The sequence below is a fragment of the Prionailurus viverrinus genome, chromosome B3 (genome assembly GCF_022837055.1).
Source record: "Prionailurus viverrinus isolate Anna chromosome B3, UM_Priviv_1.0, whole genome shotgun sequence".
In the NCBI taxonomy this organism is placed as follows: Eukaryota; Metazoa; Chordata; class Mammalia; order Carnivora; family Felidae; genus Prionailurus; species Prionailurus viverrinus.
Window position 1 is genome coordinate 41069493 of NC_062566.1, and position 20507 is coordinate 41089999.

The 20507-nt window shown below is 36.0% G+C and overlaps 1 protein-coding gene across 11 annotated transcripts in view; it reads right to left on the bottom strand.

Moving 5' to 3' along the window:
• RNF111 (ring finger protein 111) overlaps nt 1-20507 on the bottom strand; it is a 130444-nt gene that overhangs the window by 37046 nt on the left and 72891 nt on the right. For all 11 annotated transcript variants that reach the window (XM_047864066.1, XM_047864064.1, XM_047864062.1 and 8 more), the window contains 2 exons: nt 18288-19186; nt 1799-1925 (listed from right to left, as the gene is read on the bottom strand). In XM_047864066.1, coding sequence (XP_047720022.1) covers nt 1799-1925; nt 18288-19167 — 1007 coding nt within the window. In that variant the 5' untranslated portion in view covers nt 19168-19186. The remainder of the gene's footprint in view (nt 1-1798; nt 1926-18287; nt 19187-20507) is intronic.

A 20507-nucleotide genomic window follows, 5' to 3' on the forward strand; every position in this document is an offset into this window, starting at 1 on the left:
ATTCCGGAGACACAGCAAAAAAAGACGCTGCATTCCAGCAAGAATTGTGGAGATCAAGGCATGATAGTAAACAAATGTCTCAGGATGAAATGGTTTTGGATGAAAAGAGAGATCACAATTTAAAATTCTTGAGAAACCAAGAGACTGTAATGAGACTAAATAGTCTATTAATTTCTGTGAGGCTCTTAATGAACGCATTAAAGTTCCAGGTCCACTTTGCAGTTCATGAAACCTTCAAATATTATACTAAAAACTTGATGTATAAGGAATGGTTTTCACAGAGGCCTTAGTGGTCCCTATGATTAGTGACAACTGTCAAATCCTAAAATTAAAGAATCTGAAACACAGATGCATTCTTGCTCTCTTTTTAAAGATCTTGTTTTTAAGCAAACTCTACACCCAACATGGAGCCTGAATCCACAACCCTGAGATCAAGAGTCTCATATTCTACTGACTGAGCCAGCCAGGAGGCCCTGGATGCATTCTCAGAGAGGAAAGACCAAAAGCCAGCTAAAACAGTGACAAAGTTAATATCCCGTGTAACAGTAAGGAAAATAAATATGGGTCATGAGCACTGTGTGTCTTTTTCAAGATCGTGGTCCATTACTATGGTAAATGCATCTGCTTGAACATTAAGCACCTCCATGACAAGAAAGATCTCCAGTTCCACAAAGATAGGTCCTTCATTTCAGCAATCCTTGTAGCTCATAAAAACTGAGTAGTATTGTATCAAGCACTACGTACAGTCACAGGGTAACTGTGGCACCTACCATGGAGTACCAATTTTCTTGAGTCTAGGAAAATCATTTAAAACTGAAACAGATACATTACAGAGTGCTCTCTTCTGTGCCATTAGAAGCAGTACGCCAATGGAAAAGTACAAATGGAGAAGCACATTCTAAGTATGTTTGTAACATGCTTCCAAAATTAAAAAAAAAAATTAATAAATAACACAAATTAAAACACAAAGAGCAAATGCATTTCTAAATTCATCCCAACACAAAAATTAAGGTTCATCCATAGATTAGTTTGGCATATCAAATGGAATAAAGGAACACTTTACTGCCTTTTGTATCAATATCTGTAATCATCTAAAGCACAAAATGAATAGTATTATGGTTTCTTTTTTCCTTTTTTTTTTTTTTTTTTTTTTTTTTGGTCAAAGTAATTCACAAAAGGGCAATATTATTTCCAGTTATTTATCAAGGAATGACATAATTTCTTTCATTTTTTAGTTCAGGGTTTAGATAAAATTACTGAGTGAAGGACCAAAAAAATTACAAAAATGTTTTATACTACATTGCCCTAATAGCACAAATTTCACTGCTATCAATGAAATCCTGAAATAGATTAGAACAAAAATGAATACATAAATATCAATACTCCTTAATATTTTTCACTACTTTTACTTTTAGTACCATTCCTAATACTTATGTTTTATTCACATCTAAAACTCAAAGAAGCTCATGAACTCTGAATTATAAAACAAACTAAATTTTGTAAAGCACTAAGTAAAACTACTGTTTATCTGCAGCATTAACTCTTAACTCCCACTGTACATTTGCAGTGCTTTTCTGTTGGTCCGGGATATATGATCCAGGGAACAATTTTACTTTATTATCTTCCCAGGTGAGTCTAATGCAACCTGGTTTGAAGACCACTAATCTGGTTAACCTCAAATGAGGTCTCAAAAAAAAAAAAAAAAAAAAAAGGTAAAAGAATCCAAGTATCTGCAGCACAAATGTTTAAATATTTACATTTAAAACTTCACATCTGCAAACAGGAATTAAAATCATACCGATAGCTTTCTCCAACTGTTACAATCTCCACCTCACTGTCAGTTGAGGTAACATTAATTTCTTCATTGGCAGTGACCTGGGGAGTGGAGGAAGCTTCTATCACCACAACATCTTCATCAATACTTCCTGGAAACAAAAAGGAAAAATGTTTTAAACTAACAGACAAAAACTTTTACTTTGAAGGCTATGAAATTCATTATAAAAGTAAAAATCCTACCTGTCACAAGAAAATTTTTTTAAAGACCAGAGCTAAACGTACATAGTGAAAACAGTACTTACTCTCTTAATCTGTGCATCTTCGTGTTTATTTCCTTTTATGATTTGTTCTTTACAACTTTTAGTGATTTCCATATATTTTAATTTTTTTTTAATGTTTATTTATCTTTGAGAGAGGGAGAGATGACAGAGTGTGAGCTGGGGAGGGGCAGAGAGAGAGGGAGACACAGAATCCGAAGCAGGCTCCAGGCTCTGAGCTATCAGCACACAGCCCAATGCGGGGCTCGAACCCACGAACTGTGAGATCATGACCTGAGGCGAAGTCGGACACTTAACCGACTGAGCCACCCAGGCACCCCAGTGGTTTCCATATTAATTTGTATGATCTTATATAGAAATATTAATCCTGTAATATCTAAAGGTGTTAAGATCTTATATAATATATTCACATTCTATAACTCTTTAATATCTAAAATAAAGATAGTATATTTGCTGTTAATTTTACCCAAGATAGACTTTATTTATGAGATATGGTATTCTTTTAAGAAATACAAAGCAGCTTTTTTTTTTAACTTAAAGAAATTTTTTTCTAACGTTTATTTATTTTTGAGAGAGAGCGCAGGGGAGGGGCAGAAAGAGGGAGACACAAGATCCAAAGCAGACTCCATGCTGTGAGTACAGAGCCTGGTGCAGGGGCTTGAACTCACGAACCATGAAATCATGACCTGAGCTGAAATCAAGAGTTGGCCACTTAACTGACTGAGCCATTAGGCACCCCAGCTCTTTGGTTTTAAATTATGAAATCTGTCATTTCTTTTGTAGTTCTTTTCTAAATTGCTCTAAGTTTGTAAAGTGCATCCTTATTTAGAGGACAGATACATCTATATTTTGTTCAATGTGTTTCCTTAATTATTGACTTCATCTAGAACTAATTTTTGTTTATGGTATTAGATAAGATTATAAATAGAATCTGGCACTCACTCTCCATGGGCAATTAGCTATCCCCAACCATTTACTGAAAAATTCATTTTCCTCTATTACATTTTGATACCTATCTTAAATCTTCTTACGTGTTTTAGGTTATATTTTAATGCCATCTATTCATCCCCTTCGACAAAGATTCTTATGTCAGGGTAATGTTGTTTTTTTTTTTTTTAACAGCTTCTAAGATATGACTTTCATACTTTAAAATTCACATTTTGGGCTGCCTGGGTGGTTCAGTTGGTTGAGCGTCTTATTCTTGATTTCGGCTCAGGTCATGATCCTAGGATTGTGGGATCAAGCCCCGCACTGGGCTCTGCACTGAGCATGGAGCCTGCTTAAGATTCTCTCTCTCCCTCTGTCCCTCTCCCTGGCTACCTCTCTCTCTCTCTCTCTCTCTCTCTCTCTCTCGTTCTCTAAAATAAAATTTAAAAAATAAAATATTTAAAAATATGTGAGTAAAAAAAAGGATAAAAATAAAATTCACATTTTGTCTCAAGGAGATACTTGCACACCCAAGCTCACAGCCAAAAGGTGAAAACAACCTAAACGTCCATCAATGGGTGAATGGATGAACAAAATACTGTATATGCATACAATGGAGTATTATTCAGCCTTTAAAAGGAACAAACTATCACATGTTGCAACAAGAACAAATCTTCAGGACATTATGCTAAGTGAAATAACCCAGTTACAAAAAAATTTTAAAATACTGTATTAATTCTACTTATGTGTGGAACTAAAGCAGACAAATTAATAAAGTAAAGTGGTGGTCACCAGGGCTTAAGGGAGAGGGGAAAAGGGAGTTAAGGAGTATAGAGTTTCAGACTACAAGAGGAAAAGCTCTGGAGATTATGTTTCACAACAATGTGGATATACTTACTACTACTTAAATGTACACTTAAAAATGGTTAAGAAGGAGGGGCGCCTGGGTGGCTCAGTCAGTTGAGCATCCAACTCTTGATTTTGGCTCAGGTCATGATCATAGGGTTGTGGGATTGAGCCCCATATTGGGCTCCACACTAAGCATGGAGTCTGCTTAAGATTCTCTTTCCCTCTGCCCCCCTCTCCCCTACTTGCGTGCTCTCTAAAATTAAAAAAAAGTTTTTAATGGTTAAGATGGTTACACACACACACACACACACACACACACACAAGTCCCGTTCCATTTCTTCCCTTGCTGTATTTTTCATAAATGTGGCACGGTCTTTTTTCTTTCTTCAATCTTTTTAAAAACTTTCGTCTCTCTTCATTACTATTACCTATCTACATCAAGCTCTGCCAAGAGTTTACATGTCATGTTTTTGAAAAGAATTTCCCTATAAGAAGACTGAGAGCTAAAAATTTCACCCATTTTAAGTGTATACTTCACTGATGTCAGTAAATTTACAGAGCATAACCATCACCTCAATCCGATTTTAGAACATTTCCAATACCCTAAAAAGATCCTGTATGCCCTGTTACAGTCAAATCACCATCCCTCCATGTCCATGATACACTCTCACAACTGACCTGCATTTTGTCATTATGGTTCGGTTTGTATTTTCAAGAGTTCTATCTAAATATGGAATCATACATTATATATACTTTTGTGTCTGGCTTTTTTCATTCAGTGTATTATTTTCATATTTATTCATGTAGTTCTGTGTATCAATAGTTCATTTCCTTTTATGGTTGAGTGGTGTCCTATCATGTGAATATACCACAATTTGTTTATCCATATTTTTGTTGATGGAGTCTAGATTTTTCTCACTTTTGGCTATTACAAATAAAGTTGGTATAAACACGAATCTGTTAAGTTTTTGCATATATACTTTCATTTCTCTTGGGTAAATACTTTCAAATGTAATTTCTGGGTACTATGATAAACTTATGTGTAACTTTTTAAGGAACTGACAAATCATTCCCACCAGAAAATCGAGGGCTCCAGTTTCTCCACATTCTCACCAATCATTATTATTGTCTTTTATTATAGCTAGTCTAGTGGATGTATAGTGATACCTCATTAATTTTCATTTCTGATGTTGAGCATTTTATTCAAGTGCTTATTATTAGTCACTTTAATGAAGTGTCTGTTCAGCTCTTTTGTCCATGTTTAACTTGGACCTTGGTCTTATTGTTGAGTTGTAACAGTTCTTTATATATTTGCAATACAAGTCTTTTATAGATACATTATTTGTAAATATTTTCTCCCAGATGGTAGCATGACTTCATTTTTTCCCCAGTATCTTTTGAAGCATAAAAGTCTTTAAATCTCAGGGCGCCTGGGTGGCTCAGTTGGTTAAGCGCTGGACTTCAGCTCAGGTCATGATCTCACAGTTCGTGGGTTCAACCCACATCAGGCTCGGTGCGGACAGCTCAGAGCCTGGAGCCTACTTCAGATTGTGTCTCCTTCTCTCTCTGCCCCTCCCCAACTCATGCTCTGACTCTGTCTCTCAAAAAAAAGAATTAACGTTGAAAAAAAAAAATTTTTTTTAAGTCTTTAATTCTCGGGGTACCTGGGTGGCTCAGTAGGTTAAGCATCCAACTTTGGCTCAAATCATGATCGCACAGTTGGTGAGTTCGAGCCCCATATCGGGGTCTGTGCTGACAGCTTGGAAGCTGGAACCTGCTTCAGATTCTGCTTCCCACCCCCCCCCCCTCACATTATGTGTCTCTCTCAAATATAAATAAACATTAAAACAATTTTTTAAGTCTTTAATTCTGATGAAATCCAAATTAGCAATTTCTTTTATGCATGATGCTTTTGGTGACATATTTAAGAAATCTCTGCCTGGGGCGCCTGGGTGGCGCAGTCGGTTAAACGTCCGACTTCAGCCAGGTCACGATCTCGCGGTCCGTGAGTTCGAGCCCCACGTCGGGCTCTGGGCTGATGGCTCAGAGCCTGGAGCCTGTTTCCGATTCTGTGTCTCCCTCTCTCTCTGCCCCTCCCCCGTTCATGCTCTGTCTCTCTCTGTCCCAAAAATAAATAAAAACGTTGGAAAAAAAAAATTAAAAAAAAAAGAAATCTCTGCCTAACAGAAAGTCACTGAGAATTTCTCCTATATTTCTTCTAGAAGTTGTATAGTTTAGATCTTACATTAATTCTATGTTAATTTTTGTGCTTGACATGACATAAAAGGTCTAATTAATTAATCTCTTTTGCATGTGGACCTACAAATGGCCAAATAACATTTGTTGAAAAGACTAGAATAATTCTATTTTGATACCTAAGTAGACTCAGGTTTTCTTAATTCTTCAGGATTATAAAATCAAGGCTAAAAGAAAATTCCTGAGATTTGGACTGATTTGGCATTAAATAACACCAATGAAGCCCTGACATCTCTATAATATATTTTTTCATCCAAGAATATATCTTGCCATCTACCATCTTTTATAAATCTCTAGGAAACTTGTAGGGTTTACTTTATTATACTGCTAACAAATGCTATATAATTTTCTTCACAGAGGTCAAATACACTCCTATTAAGATTATTCTTAGAGGGGTGCCTGGGTGGCTCAGTCGGTTAAGCATCCAATTTCAGCTCAGGTCATGATCTCACAACTTTTGAGTTAGAGCCCCGTGTTGGGTTCTGTGCTGACAGCTCAGAGCCTGGAGCCTCCTTCAGATTCTGTGTCTCTCTCTCTCTCTCTCTCTGCCCCTTCCCACCTTGTGCTCTGTCTCTCAAAAACAAACAAACATTAAAGAAAATTTGAAAAAGATTATTCTTAGAGACTTTGTTTCTCTTGTAAATGAGCTGTCTTTATTCTTTTTCTTTAAATTTATTTAATCTTGAGAGAGAGAGAAAGAGAGAGCGCACGCGTGGGCAAACGAGCACGCAGGAGCTGGGGAGGGGCAGAGAGAGAGAGGAGGAGGGAGGGAAAGGGGGAAGGAGAAGGGGAGGGGGGGGAGAGAGGGGGACAGAGAGAAAGGGAGTGAGAAAGAGGAATGGAGGGAGAGGGGAAGGGGTGGAGGGAGGGAAGGAGCGAGGGAGGGAGAGAGAGAGCGAGAGAAAATCCCAAGCAGGCTCCACACTGTCAGCACAGAACCCCTGAGTCCAGGCTCAAATTCACAAACTATGAGATAGTGACCTGAGTGGAAATCAAGAGTCAGATGCTTAACTGACTCTGACACCCAGGCACCCCAGTTCCCTTTGTTGTTCTTTTCTCCTAGTATGTAGGTATACCATTGATACTGTATATTTATTTTTACGCAACTTTTAGCGAACTCTTGCTTATTAACACAAAAACAACAAACGTTCAATTTCTTTCATTGTGGGGTTTATGCAATCTATTCCTTCACCCAAGGTGCCATTCCTTGGAAACGTTGAATTTCACCTCTAATACAGCTGTACATTATCAAACATATGCACTATTTCAAAAACTGGCCAGTATCTAGAAGAGGTACGAGCCCATGACAAAGATCTACAATGTACTCTCTGATACTTCAAAGAGGAGAAGAGAGCAGGCACCAGCTAATCAGTCAATGAACGATGATCTGATTTGGAGAAAGTTACTTCAGAAGTAGTTTCTAAGTTCCAAAGATTATACACCTAGACATATTGAGGTAGAATGTATTTTTTAATAGCCTATGTCTATCTTATAGGTAAAGAAAAAAAATAGCACTTGAGTGGCTATTTAAAATAATATCCTATATTCAATTTCCAAATTACTTTTCCAATTCCTCCTTCATAATCAACCACATGACATGGCTTAAGGCAGGAGTACAAAGGGAATTTTATATTTAAAACTAAAAGCATTATATATATTAATAAAACATCATAGATTCTTAATACTTCCCTTATTTTAACCCACCAACTGGACATTACCATTCTATAGGGAAAAAAGCTACACCTGCATATAAGCTTTATTACTGGTTTCTCTCCATGTATTGCACACATGAAACTAACTTAAAAACCTATAAAAAAAAAAACAAAACAAGGATTATAAATACCTTATACGCAATTAGGCAAAACCTAACATAAATGTAACATTTTGAAGTTCCAGTGATAAGTGACACAAAGATAGCTTTGCTAATGCATTAAAATTCAATTTATATAATTTTTTATGAACACAGATTCTGTAACTAAAGGCTATATAAGTTAACTGATAGTCTTACTCTCTTGCTTAAATATTTTTCTAAAAAGGAACTTCACAAGCATAACTTGAACATAATACATATAACTAAATAATAATCACAATAAGCAAGATTTTGGCATCTATAACCTAGTGTTTTTTTCTAGAATGACAATTAGTTGAAACCAAATTTAAAGGAAATAGGAACCTAAAAGTATGAAGTTAAACCTCAATATTGCTTAAAAGAAAACCTGGTCATTTCTTATTGGACAATTTTTATTTTCACACTGACTCTTACATTTAGAAATATTAAAGGACAAGAAACTTGAGTACAGCTAAGACATTAGAGTGGTGAGACTATAGGTGATTTTTAACTATTTCTTTTAAAATTACTTATGTTGTTTGTACCTTTTAAAACATCATGAGGGGAAGAAAAAACCATCATGAGAAAAATAACACGTAACAGCCTGGAAAGAATGTTGGGTACTGTAATAATGGTTACAAAAATAATGGCTTCACTGACAGAGTTCTTCATTAACTCAGTGACCATTTCTATTCCCTGACAAGAGATCACAGATTGTCTTGGCAACATCTATAAGAAATGTCAGCCAGTATAACCATTGGTTACCCTGGTTCCTCTGTCTTAAGTCTGGCATGACGCTTCCAGGGGTACCTGGAATAATAAGAATAGCTTCCAGGTGGTGCCTGGGTGGCTCAGTCAGTTAAGCACCCTACTCTTGAATTCGGCTCAGGTCATGATCTCGTGGTTTGTGGGTTCGAGCCCTGCAATGGGCTCTGTGCTAACAGTGTGGAGCCTGCTTGGAATTTTCTCTCTCTCTCTCTCTCTCTCCCTCTCCCCCCCCCCCGACATGTGCATATATTCTCTCTCAATATAAATAAATACATTTTAAAGAAAAAAAGAATAGCTTCCAATTTGTGGGCACATACTTTGTGCCATATACAATATTGTGTATGTCTAGTTCTATCAAGAAACTGAAACTTAGAAAGTTTAAATGACTTGTGAAATAGTAAGCAACACTCGGAATTCAAACCTAATTTCAATTCTAAAACTCATACTTTTTTTTTTAATGTTTATTTATTGATTTATTAAGAGAGAAGGAGCACAAGCAAGGGAAGGGCAGAGAGAGGGAGACACAGAATCCCAAGGAAACTCCAGGCTCTGCTATTAGCTTGAACCTACAAATTGTGAAAGCATGACTTGAGCCAAAGTCAGATGCTTAACTGACTGAGCCACCCAGGTGTCCCTAAAACTCATACTCTGTATATAAACTACATTACAGTGCCGTAAGTACTCAACATGTTGCTGCTAGTTACTATTAAAAGCATCTTCCTGTTACTAGCTGCTTTTGCTACTGCTGCTGTCTTTTGCAGTAACAAACTTACAGAAGTTGTTGCTCTAACTTTGACTCCTCTTTGGGATTTTTCTGTTGGTTATCTAGCCAATAGAAATGAAAACATACATATCCACAAAGATATTTAGCTAACAGAAATGATAACATACATATCCAGGAAGATTTGTATCCCAAAGTTCACAATAGCATTACTCACAATAGCCAAATACCAGAAACAATTCAATGTCAATCATCTGACAAATGGGTAAACAAAATGTTGTACACCCATCTAATGGAATAATACAAAAAAAACCTAAATAGTAAATAGACAGTAATCACTGATAGCTGCTACAACATGGATGAACCACAAAAACATTACACTTAGGGAAAAAAGCCAGACACAAAAGATCACATATTATATTTTATTTATAGGAAATGTCCAGAAAAGGCAAGTCTTAGAGACAGCAACAGATTAGGTTGTGTAGGTCTGAAGGGTGGACAGGGATTAACTGCAAACGAGCAGGCAGGATCTTTTGGAATTAATGGAAATGCTGTAAAACCACACAGTGGTGATGGTTGCACAACACTAAATTTACTGAAAATCATTGAATCACATACCTAAAATGGATGAATTTTACGGTAGGTAAATTATACCTCAATAAAGCTGTTTTGTTTTTGTTTTTTCAGTTTTATTTTGAGAGAGAGTGAGCACGTGAGCATGAGAGTGGGGGAAGGGCAGAAAGAGAGGGAGAGAGACAATCCCCAACAGGCTCCACACTGTTAGTGCAGAGCCCAATGCAGGGCTCAAACCCACAAACCATGAGATCATGACGTGAGCCAAAATCAAGAGTCAGACACTTAACTGACTGAGCTACCCAGGTGTCCCAATAAAGCTGTTTCCCTAAAAAAATAAGATTTTTTTTTTAATTAAAAAAAAAAAAATTTTTTTTTTTTTAACGTTTATTTAGTTTTGAGACAGAGAGAGACAGAGCATGAACAGGGGAGGGGCAGAGAGAGAGGGAGACACAGAATCTGAAACAGGCTCCAGGCTCTGAGCTGTCAGCACAGAGCCTGATGCGGGGCTCGAACCCACGGACCGTGAGATCATGACCTGAGCTGAAGTCGGACGCTTAACCAACCAAGCCACCCAGGCGCCCCAAAAAAATAAAATTTAAAAAAGGCTATAAAATATTCCCTGCCAGATACAGAACTAGACTTCGACAAATGAAAAGAAATGCCATAATCTTGAAAAGGAATATACAAAATACTAAATATGTCAGTTCACTCTAATTTAGCCAACAAATAAAATCCCAATAACAATACCTTTATATGTCTCCCCACTACCACTATCCTCAGATAAACATTCTGATTCATTTGGGGGGGGCGGCCCCTGGGTGGTCTAGCCGGTTGAGTGTCCTACTTCGGCTCAGGTCATGATCTCATGGTTTTTGAGTTCGAGCCCTGTGTCAGGCTCTGGGCTGACAGCTTGAAGCCTGGAGCCTGAAGCCTGCTTTGGATTCTGTCTCCTTCTCTCTCTGTCCCTCCCCCACTCGTACTCTCTTTCCCCCAAAATAAGTACACATTACAAAAAAATTTTTTTTAATTAAAAATTAAAAAAAGGTAAGTTCACTTGGAAGAATAAACAGGCAAAGATAACCAAGAAAACCGAAGCGTCTATAATTAAAACAGTGTGCTTCAAGTATATGGAGACCAATGGAACATAAAGAAAACTCCATAAATAGGTCCAAATGTCTATGGAAATATAACATATAACAAAGATGGTATCTCAAGTCAACAGGAGAAAGAAACCTTTTAGTGACTTGGGACAACTGGACAGCCACATTAAAAAAAAAAACAAAAAACAGATCTATTCTTCATACTGTACATGAGGATAAACATCAAATAGATCTGTGCTTTAAATGTAAAATAAAAAGTAAATAGAGAGGGGAAGAGCAGGGGGAAAAATGGGTTATTTCTCTCATTGACTTGGAGTGGGAAAAACTTTCCTAATTATGATTCAAAACCCAGAAATAGTAAAGATAAAGGTCAATAAATTTGACTGACCAAAAAAAAAATCTGGTATGGTAAAAAAGCACTAACAAAGTCAAAGCACTAATGACCAATTCAGGGGAAATGTGTGATTATATAGTTTCTGTATCCCATTATAAAATATATAAAGCACTAAAAATGAGCAGAAGAATGAAGACCAATATCCTGGTAGAAAAACAGGCAAAAGATACGAACAGATTGCTCACAAAAAATAAAATTACCTTTAAAGATATGAAAAGATATGCAACATTACTTATTTAAAAAATTAAACATATACTGCCATACTATTTCTTACCTAGCACATGGACACAAAAATCTAAAATCTGACAATAAATTCTAATAGAAAGGCTTTGGACAAACAGGCACTCTCAAATACTGATGGTGGGCATCAAAAACACAGAAAGAAATTTAGCTATTATTTTAAAAATAATACATGCATTTATCTTTGGCCCAACAATCCTCTCCTAGAATTCTATTCCAAAGATACAATGGCAAAAAATATTAAATAACATATACCAAAAGTTATTCATTGCAGTGCTGTTTATAACAGCAAAAGACTGTAAACTATTCATCAACAAATTGGCTGAACATCCTTAGGTATAACTATACAATGGAATACTATAAAGCTGTAAAAAAAAATAAACGAAAAGCAATGAATAAAGGAATGAAATATAGATTTAATTCCTCTATAATCTCTCTATATTGTTACAATTTTACATATTGTTAACTAAAAAATCAACAAACATATTTTTGGTAAGAGGAGAGAGAATAATACACATATTTATTTATATTATTGAACAGGAAAAAAGATGGAATAACAAAATTAAAAAGTAATGAAAACGCTTATCTGTGAGAAAGAGAAAGATAGGAAGAGAGGGCAGAGGTGGGAAACTAGAGCTCAGTGAATACAATCCTGTTTAAAAGGTTTGACTTTGGGGCGCCTGGTAGCTCAGTAGTTAAGCATCCAACTCCTGATTTCAGTTCAGGTCATGATCTCACGGTTTCATGAATTCGAGCCCCACATCAGGCTTGAGATTCTCTCTCTCTCTCTCTGCCCCTTCCACACTCACACTATCTGTCTTTCTCAAAATAAGTAAATTTTTTTTTAATTACAAAAAATTTTGACTTTGTAACCAGGTAAATGTTTTACATAATTAAAAAGCAAAATTAAAGCTTTTAACAAATACCTTAAAGAAAGAAAAACTCTGAAACGAATGAACCTAAATGCATATTAAATCAATGGCATAACCAAAGAAGACTGACCAACAGCAAAAAGGAACCCAAAAAAATCTTTATTAGCATTGCTGTTAGTAATAACTGTAATATTGTAAATTGTAAATATTTTCATTTTTATTCATTTATGAATGTTCATTTATGTGTATTTATAGTATGTACAGGATAAAGCCAAAAAGCGATTGTTATTAAGAATCACAGTTTTCAATGTAAGAGTAAAGAGATCCAAATATAAAACAGAAGTTTACATAAAAATCCCTAATCCTAAACTTTCAATGGAAATAGTCATATAAAAATTAATGATTTATCTCTTTCTAAAATCTTTATATTCCTAACTTTGTCCATTAAAAATGCTGAAAAGTGGGACCCCTGGGTAGTTCAGTTGGTTGGTCGTCTGGCTGTTGGTTTCGGGTCAGGTCATGATTTCGCAGTTTGTGGGTTTAAGCTCCATGCTCGGCTCTCCGCTAGCAGTGCAGAGCCTGCTTGGGATTCTCTCTCCCTCCCTCTCTGCACCTACCCTCCTCACTAGCGCTCTCTCAAAGTAAATAAACATTAAAAGAAAAATGCTGAAATGCAATAACTCAGTAGAACAACAAACACCTTAATTCCCAGTCTATAGCCTCTAACTATAACTCAGCAATGAAAGGAAATGAGGAGTAGTTTTTAAAAAATGGTTGTTTCCAGGTTTGAGGCAGGAAATGTAAACTATGGATCTGGACCATCCTGTTTTATCAGAGACCATCTTGTCAAAGACCACTGGGGTGGTATCAAAAGGACATAAACCTAACTTGAAGATGATCCCACTGGCCAAAGGTGAAACTATTTGAACATCAAACAGAATAAAAAGATTGCTATACATCAACTATGCTAAAACCCATGAGTTCATAATGATACCTGAAAATGAAAACTCCGGGGCGCCTGGGTGGCGCAGTCGGTTAAGCGTCCGACTTCAGCCAGGTCACGATCTCGCGGTCCGGGAGTTCGAGCCCCGCGTCAGGCTCTGGGCTGATGGCTCAGAGCCTGGAGCCTGTTTCCGATTCTGTGTCTCCCTCTCTCTCTGCCCCTCCCCCGTTCATGCTCTGTCTCTCTCTGTCCCAAAAATAAATAAACGTTGAAAAAAAAAATGAAAAAAAAAAAAAAAGAAAACTCTTTGGATACTGCTAGAGCACCAATTCATTCTGAAAAGTGGTAAAATCAAGCATCCATCTTGCCTTTCTCATATGGACCTCATTTCAGAATAACCAGTTAGTTGAAGAATTCTTTGTAGAAGAACCTTCATTAATAAATGTAAGCAGAATGACAGATTTAGAAAGTCAACATTTTGCAACCCCTAAATGAAAGAACGGATCTGGGCAAGATCATCAAAGCCGTTGCTAATACTACATGAAATGTTGATGGGGAACTTTAGAGTGGAAGGATCAGAATGACACCATCAGAACCGTCTAATCAATTTTAACAAGTGATACAATAGGAAATACACAGCACAACCAAGGAAGTGTTCCTGAAGTTAAATTAAATCAAGCTTTTAGATCTAAATACCAGTTTGCAGGAAATATGCAATATATAAAATAACTTAAATGGTAGGGTATCTAGAAATTGTTCTGAAATTCTCCAGGAAAAAAAAAAAATTGAGGGGTGAGAGATGAAGAATGGCAGAATGTTGAAAACTGAAGCTAGATTATGTACGTGTAACTGTTTTTATGTGTGAAAATTTCCATATAAAAATAACAAACAACAACAACAAAAAACCCAGCTCTATCAATGCTATCTGGAAAAGGAGGAAAAGAAATTTTCACAAATATAACTCCTAGTTATTAGGACTTTATAATTCCAAAGGTTATCTTCAAGTTTATCTTTTTTTTTTTTTATGTTTATTTTTATTTTTGAGACAGAGAGAGACAGAGCATGAACAGGGGAGGGTCGGAGAGAGAGGGAAACACAGAATCCGAAACAGGCTCCAGGCTCCGAGCTGTCAGCACAGATCCCGAAGCGGGGCTTGAACTCACCTACTGCAAGATCATGACCTGAGCCGAAGTCGGACGCTTAACTGACTGAGCCAACCAGGCGCCCCTCAAATTTATCTTAAAGGTTATCTTTTAAAGTTTAAAAGTAAACTTTTTTTTTTAAAGTAGGCTCCAGGCTGTGGAGCCCAATGCAGGGCATGAATGCACAAGCCCACCCAGGTGCCCCTAAAAGTAAACTTTTAGAACACTTAAGTCAATACAGTATGGCATGCAACTGGAAAATATGAGTATGTATCTATTGGATATATACGTGTGTGTGTGTGTGTATGTGTACAGACACACACACACACACACACATATTTTAAGCTGTGAATAAAAATATAGTCATTAAACAGCAACAACTGGGAAATAAATGTGCATTTTCCAGTGCTAATACAAGGACTATATAAAAATTTAAGCAGCAGTTCAGATAAGGTTCACTGAATAGATCACAGAAATATGTCACTAAAATTTAACATCTACTCTCAAACTTAGCTTCTATTAGGTTATTTTCAAGTATCTGAAGCTCTTGGCAAATATTATCAGGTACAAAACTGGATGTATAAATTCTCAACTAACTGGCAACTGGGAATAACTCAAAGTCTAACAACCTAAGTCACATATCATTTTGGCTTCCTTTGCTTAAAAAGAGAGCCATAATAAATTTAAAAAACAATTAATGAGGATGAGGTAAATAGGGTTTTCCCAGAAATCTAGTGATTACAACATCGGAACTAATGCTTGTTATACAATATAAGGTACTGACAACTCATTCTTAGATGACTTGGTAAAACCAGTTAAGTATATACAACTGTTACATCTTAGAGAGTTTGACCATACAACAAAATAACACATCAAACATTCTTTCCATCAGCTCACTATAGCAGTAGCCAGTAAGTGTTGATGGATAGTGGGTGAAAATTTTGTCCTAGCACCTCCAGAGTAACTAATACCAATCCATACAAATCTTATTATTATAGTAGATAAATCTAATTAAAATTTGAGATATTCCAACCCTCTCCTAATTCCCAACACACAAAACCATACCAGAACTGGAGTCTGAAAGCCAGCCCTAAAAATAAATCTAGAAGAAAAACCCTTCTCTTAAGAATCCAAGTCAGGTTTTGAGAGCTGAAATTTCTTGAAAATAGAACTATGTCCCATCAATATTTCAGTTAATTCTGAATATAAATCATTCTAAAATGGTTTTACAAAGGCTTTATCTGTAATATGAGGGTGATAATAACAGAAGACACCTCCTAAGAATGCTGGGAGGATGAAATGAGAAATACATATAAACACTCAGAACATTACCAGCATGGAGTAAATACCCGAAAAGGGCTAGTAGGTATTTTTACTATCATCATGACATCATCTACTGTTGGAAGGTAAAGGAACTTGGTGAAAACTCCTTGGAGGGCATTCTGATGATAATAACTAGCAAATTTTAAAATGCATGTTAACTTCCTATATACTTTTAGAAATTATTCCTCAAGATATGCTCGCATAGGTATGCAAAACTGTACATACAAGGCTGTTCAATTCAGCAAATATTCACCAACATAACCTGGCTAAATAAATTATGAAATATCCAAAGAAAGGAAATACTATGCAACCATTTTTTAAAAATGAGATAACCATACACACTAATATTTTAAAAACTCGTATTTATTTACCCTTATATATGTTTCCACATTTTCTGTTAACAGAAGAAACTGCTAACTGAATACTTCTGGGTAATAAAACTGGGACCTAAGAAGAAGTGGTAAACTTTTGTTTTTTATTTTAAACATTCTTGGTATTTTTAAAATTCCACACTATGAGAATGTTATTATTAAACCATTATTTAAAAAACAAATAAATTAGTTCAAAACAAAACACTGGTCTAAAAACCAGGAAAAAAAAAATAAAAGAATTTTGTTTCAATGTTTGGCTTTGTGTTTCCAGAGACAAACACATTCCTCTTAAATGTATGAAAATATGTTGAAATAATGCAACTCTTCCAAAGACAGTAAAAACCACATGCTACAGAAAGTATTAAATAAGATTTAAAAATGAATTCTAGAGTTTGCATTTATCTTGAAAGTTGAGAGTATATGAACTCCTTACTTCCTAGAAACAACACTGATATTGACCTACATCAACTCTATCTTCATGCCTCCTACAAATTCCAGCTCCTTGGAACTTCTGCCTCACAGCACCAACCCTTCTGCCTCGCTAATTTCAAGCAGAAATTGGGCTCTGCTGCTCCCTCTTCTCCAAATAAGTCTTCACATTCTAACCACCTGAGAAAAATGGCAAATATGTGGCAAAATGTAAAATATGGCAATTAAGCAAGACAACTCCTATTCTTGCTTCCCTCTTTCTCAAAAGACCTCAGAGAATGGTTGCTGTAACCTCCTCCCAGCTGTAGATGATCTCAGTGAACTCTTTAAAACAAATACTTGGAGGAGCTCTTGAGGGACTCAGCAGGTTAAGCATCCAACTGTTGTTTTCTGCTCAGGTCATCATCTCACAGTTTGTGAGTCTGAGCCCTGCATTGGGCTCTGCGCTAACAGCACAGAACCTACTTGAGATTCTTCTCTCTCCCCATCTCTCTCTGCCCCTCCCTCATGTGTGCTCTCTTTCTCGAAACAAATAAATTAACTTTTTAAAAAAAGAATTAAATACTTGGGTAGGTTAAAAAAAAATAAACTGGACATGGCTTAGACTAAAGATCAAAGTTACTGGTTTCAGGGTTCTGGCACAGATAGACAAATAGAAATGGGAATCTTGGAAGGTAAGTACTTCTGTACTTAACCCGTTACAGAAGGAGAAAAGAAACAGGGAAAAATGGCATATCAGCACAGTAGATTATTAGCAGGCTCTACCCTTGACAAGCAGGACATCAGGCAAAGACTGGGAAACCTTTGTGTCACTATTGCAAACCATGATCTTAGCCCTTTAAAAAGCTCTACTCCTCCCCCATTCTTTCACATGAAATTAATCTTTTCCCTCAATTCGGACTTTATTCAACGTTTACTTCATCAACTTCCTTTGAATTACAACAAACCGTAAAAACGGTACATATGGAACATACCTGTACTTCAGAGACTGTACATAATCTTATGCTGGTTAAATATAATATTTACTGTGAGGAGGGGAGACTGCACTCAAGCTAGTCCTCTATCAGTTATTCAATTTTAACTGATTAATCACATGCTCTACTGAGCACTGTCAGGACTGAAAGTTTGTGTTCTAGTATTGGAATAAAAGCACCTCTCAAATACTTGAAATTATTTCTCAATTATACAGATCAAGACAAGATAACTAGTAAACAATAAGAACAGAGTACTTAAAGGAAAAATAATATTAATTACTTTTTTAGTGTTACTACTGTGGTTGAATGTGAAAGAAATCTATCACAGAGCTATCTGAAAAAATCTGGATCTTAGAGTCATGGTTTAATACTAGTCAGTAATTTATTTATATGGCTTAAAAATAAAAGTTAATCGAGCCTCTGATTCCTTCTCACAGCAATGAAATCCACTAAAATGTAGAAGAAACTTAAGCACAAACACAATGCAATAGCAGGTTTTGCTCAACTTAAACATTTTTACCTGAGGGAACAGTTGGATTGTTTTGGTGGTTTTCACTGGTAGAAACAAACAAATCTTCTTCTCCTTCAGTTGATGAGCTGGAAGAGGATTCGCTGCTGAGGTCATTCTCACTGGAACTACTAGAACTGGGGAGCAACGCGTATTTTCTTCGGGCTAATACTTCTCGTTTTTTCCTCTGCATTAATATCCTCTCTTTTTGTTTCTGTGTCCTCTGTGAGGAATTATTTTTCACAAATCTCTTTCTGCATGGAAGTCTCCTTAATGAACTGCTATGAAAACAGGGTCTTTTCATTAACAATCCTGAAACAGATTCTGTCTCTGTCCGAGGCCACTTTTGGGACCGTGCACTATGAGTTCTACTTTTAGCACTCAAAATTGCCTGGGAATGTCTTACAGAGACTTCTTTATCCTCATCTGAAGTCACAGTGTCAGAATCTCCAAAATGCAGACTAGATGAAGGAGAAGAAAGACAATCACTAAAAGAGGAATCATTATCTTCATCGCTTGGTGTTTCTAGGTGTTGCCTCAATCCTAATATTCCCTGGTTCTCTTTAACACAATTTTGCATGTAAGAAGGGCCAGCCTGCTGGCTTTTGCGTTTTTTCCTCACAACAACACTTTTTTCTTGCTCTTGTTGGTTACCATTCATGTCCTTCTCTTGTTTTTGAGAATCATCACACAAATGAGAGAATTCATTCCCCACTTTACTGTTAATCATCTCAACTCCTGCAGGAAAACTTTTGGCTGCCCCAATGGGCTGTGGATGCAAGAGGATCCCTTTCAGACTCTCCTGTGTCTTGGGCGCATCAGAAGGAATCTCACTCTTCATATCCACTTTTAAGGTATAGAGCTTGTTATATTCAGGAGTCCATTGAGACATGGGAAACTTTAAGGGAGGCCTAAAAGACACAATTAGAGATTAAAAAGATGGTTAATGTCTTTTATTATACTAACTGAAGAGTTTCAGATTCCACTGAGAACATCCCTATAATAAGGCAGAACTGTCCTTCCCTGATATATCAGGATATAAAATGGCTATAAGTCATTTTACTGTTCTTTTAAGGCGTATTTCTCTGATACCTCTTCCACATACTCAATTTTTAGAAATATAGTAAAGATTATAGAACATAAGCCTACTTGAAAACTTCTATTAACTAAAAACTTACTATGTATCTTACTACCTTCAGTAACATATTTGGTCAAAATCTAACAATTTCTTCAAAACCTATTACAGTAATCAGAGATTAAAGGACTAGCATTCAAAAGATTCTGATTAGTCAATGTGTTTCTCCTGGTATCCTGAAAGTGGTAATTAAATATTTCTTGTACATCTAGATGGTTACCATATTAGAAAGATTACTATAAATAATGATCTAGTAAAAATATATCTTCTCTTTCCCATGGTTCTTTTCTTCATACTACTTTGTTCTCTGATGAGAATCTGAACTCAATGACAGACAAAATACACAATTACTGCATTTCCCAAAGTTTTAGATACATGCAGAAGGACTCCAGCTAAGACTGTGAGTTGCTAAAGATCATTCAGTTAGAGCAGTAGACCAGAACATAAAACCAAACTTCCTAAAACTAACCTAAATCTTTCTATCTCTGAAATCAGGGGCTGCTGAGCAACAGGACTTGAAATTAATGCACCTACATTAATGTAATGTATACACAAGAACTGTGATAATGTAAAAGTAATAAATAAATATGACTCAAAATGGAATGTATTTATTAAAAGGCAGTTAATTGTGACAAGAGCAAAATATGATTAAATAATGTTAACATTTTTAACTTAAGCATTTACTTAAGTATAACAGACACATATATTCTAAATTTATAGCTCAATGAACTCTCACAAAATGAACGTATCTATGTAACCTCTAAGATCACAGAACAGAAGATAACCAGCATCCCAGAAATCCCCTTCCAGTCATTCCACCTACTGGGAGTTGTAACCACTATCTTAACTTCTAAGACTACAGATGAGTTTTGTACTTAACAAAACTCACTTTTGTTAGGTACTTTTGAACCACTTCCTAAAAAGAAGATAAAAAGGTATTGGTAGGAAGTCTTTTCCTTCTCCACAAATGACAATTAACAGGACTATACAACCTCACAGGTCTCCCACTTTATTTTAATATATAACTATTATCAGAACTGAGGAGAGTAATTTTAAAAATGGAACAGTCAACTTCTATTTTTTGTTTGTTTTTTGAG